Genomic DNA, 5,146 nt, shown 5'->3' on the forward strand with positions numbered 1-5,146 from the left:
TCAATCTGTCTGACCTGCCTCAATATTGAGTCGGTAACAGATAAAAATGTGTCGCCAACTTAAAATGATGTTCATGCAAGCAAACTGATTAAAATAGGGGTATAAAAAATGTTAAGTAACAGTAGCTTCAATGTTTACTAATTAGCGTCTCTTCCCTTAAAATACTCCTGTTACAATATTTAATTTAAAAATGGTCTGTTATAAAACTCTAAACAAACAAGCTTACTGGGGGGACGTATTTACTTGTGTATGTGTTTGCAATTCACTTGTACTCGTCTACAATACATTTTTTTTTTTTGATGACCAGGTTTAAGATGAGCATCACTGACCTCCTCAGCCCTTCTGCTATTGCTGCTGCCCTGAGGGACTGCCAAGGTAAGAAAATATATAGGTAAACATAAACCTGTTATTCAGTAAAGTATGTAACAAATTTAATTCAGTCTTCAAGGAATATTGAAGACATGTTTCCAGAGAGTTCACGATGAAAAAGAGATTTTTTTTGTTGTTGTCTTAGTGGCTGGCTGAGTTAATTTGTTACTGCTCAGGTGGTGGGCTGAGTTTATATGTTATCCACACATGATTTTTTTAACGTTTCCTGATGCTCATTTATTATGTTGTAAGATTAAGTAAATTGTCAGGGCACCTAGAGCTTCTTGTATTGGCAGCCCCCCCCCCTTTTAACTACTGTTTACATCTAAAACAATAAAATTAAAATATCAAAGTAACATGATCAGACTGTTCAGGATCTGAAGCTAATACAAGGAGTGCTAATGGAAGTGACCTGGGTTATCCTGGCTTTTATTGTTTATCTCCAGCCCCTGATTCCTTCAGCCACAAAAAATTCTTTCAGCTCAGCGGAATGTCCAAAAAGAGCAGCAGTCAGATCAAGGATATCTTCCGGCTCTTAGACAATGATCAAAGCGGCTTTATTGAGGAAGATGAACTCAAGTAAGAGTTTTCTTTGTTTCTTTGACTAGTAAGAGACTTTCACAGAGGTGAGCATTACTTTGTGTCCTAAACCATCCTCTGCTGAAGTTGAAGGCGGTTCATACTGAATATAAGTATGGTAAATCCTTGTACTGATTTTGAATGATGTCCTATGGGAATCTTTAGAGAGAAAACAATAAGGTCTAAAAACTAGCAAAATGGAGAGAGAAGGTACAGAAAAATGTCATTCCCCAGGGCTGCGCTTTGGCAAAGTGTACAATCAAACATGCCCAGACTGCACTTATCAAGCAGGAATGTATTAAATGAAGCTTCAAATTCCAAAACAATACAAGCTCTTTTTGGATGACTTGGCAACAAGGTGTAGATAATCTGTTTATAGAAACTGATTGGCTTGATAATGCACTTGGCATAAAAAGAATCGTCTTCCATGATAATCACACCCAAAGGATATTTTCCTCTAGGTATTTCCTCCAGCGGTTTGAGTGCGGAGCCAGAGTATTAACTACTTCAGAAACCAAGACTTTTTTGGCAGCTGCAGATCATGATGGGGATGGCAAAATTGGGGTTGAAGGTATGAAGTTATTTACATATTGAATAATGTGCAGGAGAATGTGTGATTATGGTGCCTCATTCTTCTCTCACTTACACTGGTTTTATATCAGGGTCACTCCACTGACTTCTGTGGAGTCACGTGTGATTTATAACCTGTGTTATAATATAAAGGGGAGAATGAGGGCATGATGTTGGAGACCCATCTTTGAAATCTCTTCTGCAGAAGCAGGCTGAAAAGATCAGATCATACATCCTATGGAACCTAATAATTACTGCTCACTCAAAACTCCTGTTTACTTCAATGGGAATTCTATGTTCAGAACAGTGGGATGATTCTCTTCCCACTTAAACTGGTGTGAATCAGGAATGACAACATTAGTGGACAGGTTTCAGAGTGGTAGCCGTGTTAGTCTGTATCAGCAAAAACAACAAGGAGTCCTTGTGGCACCTTAGAGACTACACTGACATTAATGTAAAACCCGAGAGGAAGACTCAGACAATGGCAGGATCACCACAGTATCACATACAAGTGGGCTCATTTACACTAGCATACACCAGCAATAACTCCATCAATGTCAGCAAAATTATTCCAGATTTGCAAAAGTTTAACTGAGAGAAGTATCCAAACCATTGTCTGTTTTGCACAGAAGCAATGCAGGGTGAGTGTAATTGGGGGCAGAGACAATCAAGTAGCATCATCTCCCTTCCCCAGATCCCACAAAAGGTCCTCTATGTGTGGGGTTTGGATGCTGTGGATTTCAGGTAGAGTGTCTGGGTGAGGATGGGGTCTGACCTGGGGGAATGATCACCCTAGGCCAGACGTTCTCAAATTTCATTGTACCGCGACCCCCTTCTGACAACAAAAATTACTACACGGCCCCAGGAGAGGGGACTGAAACCTGAGCCCACCCAAGTCCTGCCAAAGCCCAAGCCCCACCACCCCAGGCTGGAGGACCAAAGCCCAAGCCCAAGGGCTCCAGCCCCAGGTGGGGGGCCTGAAACCTGAGCCCCACCACCTGGCTTTGGCTTCAGCCCTGGGCGGTGAGGCTCAGGCTTTGACCCCAGATGGTTCAGCTCAGGCTTTGGCTTCATCCCCAGCAAGTCTAATGCCAGCCCTGGCAACCCCACTAAATGGAGTCGTGACTCACTTTGGTGTCCCAACCCACAGTTTGAGAATCGCTGCCCTACACAGTAGCATCTTTCCCCAATACCTGGAGATTCCAGTGTGACTTAATGCCCAATGCAGCAGTAACTTCCACATGTCCAAGTTCCGTGTCTTCTGTTCCCCTTTTGGGGCAGGTGGTGCACAAAGATGGACAGGTATCTAATGACAGCTTGGCTGAAGAAGAAGACAGGCTGCCAAGGAGAAGGGGCCCTAGAGAGCAACATGAAAGGAATATCCTTGTGTGCAGGTTCCCCAGCCTGCTGCATGATGGGAGAGCCACAACTCTCCTGTTCCTTCCCGTGGAGCAGGGGTGAGCAAACTACGGCCCACGGGCTGGATACGGCCCACAAGCTGTTTTAAGCCAGCCCACAAGCTCCTGCTGGGGAGTGGGATCTGGCTTGCCCCACTCTGGCGCTTCAGCCGGGGCGCTGGGTCACGGGCCGCACCACGCAGTTAGGCCCTGCTCTGGCACTCCAGCTGGGATGCAAGGTTGGGGGCCGCATCACATGGCTCGGACCTGCTCCAGTGCTCCAGCTGTGGCGCAAGGTTGGGGGCCGCACCACGTGGCTCCCGGAAGCCGCGGCATGGCCCCTCTCCAGCTCCTACGTGCTCCAATGGCCCCTTCTGGCACTCCAATGGGAGCTGCAGGGGCAGTGCCTGAGGATGGGTCAGCGTACAGAGCCACCTGGCCGTGCCTCCATGTAGGAGCCAGAGTGGGGCATGCCACCACTTCCGGGAGCTGCTTGAGGTAAGCGTCGCTGGGAGCCAGCACTCCTGAGCCTCTCTCCACACCCCAACCCCCTGCCCCAGCCCTGATCACCCTCCCGCTCTCCAAACCCCTCAATCCCAGCCCAGAGCACTCTCCTGCACCCCAAACCTCTCATCCCCAGCCCTACCCCAGGGCCTGCATCCCCAGCCAGAACCTGCACCCCTTCCCACACCCCTGCCCCAGCCATGATCCCCCTCCCACCCTCCAAACCCCTCGATCCCAGCCCAGAGCACCCTCCTACACCCCAAACTCCTCATCCCCAGCCCCACCCCAGAGCCCGTACCCCCCAACAAAGCTCTTGCCCCCTCAAACACCCCAACCCCAATTTTGTGAGCATTCATGGCCCGCCATACAATTTCTATTCCCTGATGTGGCCCTCGGGCCAAAAAGTTTGCCCACCTCCTGCCCTAGAGGGAATGAAAGCTAGTACCACAGAAAATATGCATGGGTAAGATCAAGGGATTTCATGAATAATTTATCTACTCCTATGTGGATGGGACTGAGGGATCCCCACAGAATCTAAGGGGCTGCAAGGTTCTAAAAGCTGCCATGTTTCTATGAAGGCCCAATACTGTATATCAAACCCAGGCAAAATTCTAGTAGGATTTTTGCCCAAGGACTGAAATATCATGCTCTAAATGAACTAAAAAAAGTCAATTAAAAAAACAGGGGATGGTTGAACTTATTTTGCTTCATTTAAAACCCACTCAAACATCATGGCTTCAGACGTTAACTCAAACTAACTTATTATTGGGTTCCTACTTCATTTAGAAGAGATTATGAAAAAGTGGGACAGAGGGAATTGGGAACAATATTAATATAATATAAATACCACAAAGAGGACATTCAGTTGTGCCAGCCTAGCTCATGGTGGCTTTAATACGTAACACAGATTTTCCTTGAGATAGGAAAACGTGTATTTCTTTTAAAAACGAAAGCAACCTTGGGGAAAAGGTGTGGGTTTAAACTACAGGAAAATGGGCTTGTGAAATTAGTCTGGTGAACCCCCCAAATAGTCCAAAAGGTCCATAAAATAGTGAACCTCAAGAGAGAAAATTTTCATAACTGTTTTCTTGGACGCATTAATCTGAGAGAAACAATTTAGGTAATAAACCCCTGTACTGGTGACTATGGTCCCAAAATTACATGACTCAGGACGATGCTTGTCAGTTAGTCTGAGATGGAGGAGAAACCTACTTTATAATGATCAGGAGGCTTGTTCAAAAACTTATATATTTATTCTATTTTTTTACTTCCCATCTAGGCTCCTTTTACTTGTTTTATGCTCTTTTCAGTTGCAAAGCTCTTGAAAAGGCTGTAGTGTTCAGTTTTTTTCAATGTATTGTTTTTATTAATGCTACTGTTACTTCTCCATTATTCTTTGGTAGAATTCCAGGAAATGGTGCTCTCCTGAAGGACTGAAGGCAACAGAGAAAGAAAAAGAAAGGGGAGGGGGAAACGAATCTCCAAGAAATGATACTCTAACACTCTGTAAATCAGAGAGTCCCCTTGTTTATTTATTAAATCTTCACAGTGTTTGTTATTTGTTTGCTGCTCTAATGAGGTACCAAAGCACCAGTTAATAATGATTTTTGGTAATGTGGACCATCTTACCATGTTCTAGGAACACATTTCAGCAGACACTGCCCTTAAAATTATCCAATAAAAATAAATTTCTCATCACATGCTGCTGCCTGTGTTTGATCTTTCTC

General features: G+C 45.1%; 1 protein-coding gene across 1 annotated transcript; it reads left to right on the forward strand.

Annotated features, from left to right (window-relative positions):
- The first annotated feature begins 292 nt into the window (after positions 1–292).
- LOC311526915 (parvalbumin, thymic CPV3) lies at positions 293–4,886 on the forward strand. Its single transcript, XM_084640383.1, has 4 exons — positions 293–375; positions 816–948; positions 1,410–1,519; positions 4,823–4,886. Exons 1-4 carry the CDS (start codon positions 300–302, stop codon positions 4,846–4,848), a joined length of 345 nt encoding a protein of 114 aa, XP_084496509.1. The 5' UTR covers positions 293–299; the 3' UTR covers positions 4,849–4,886.
- Positions 4,887–5,146: the final 260 nt, after the last annotated feature.

The sequence above is a fragment of the Lepidochelys olivacea genome (assembly GCF_965140295.1).
Source record: "Lepidochelys olivacea isolate rLepOli2 genome assembly, chromosome: 10".
NCBI lineage: Eukaryota > Metazoa > Chordata > Testudines > Cheloniidae > Lepidochelys > Lepidochelys olivacea.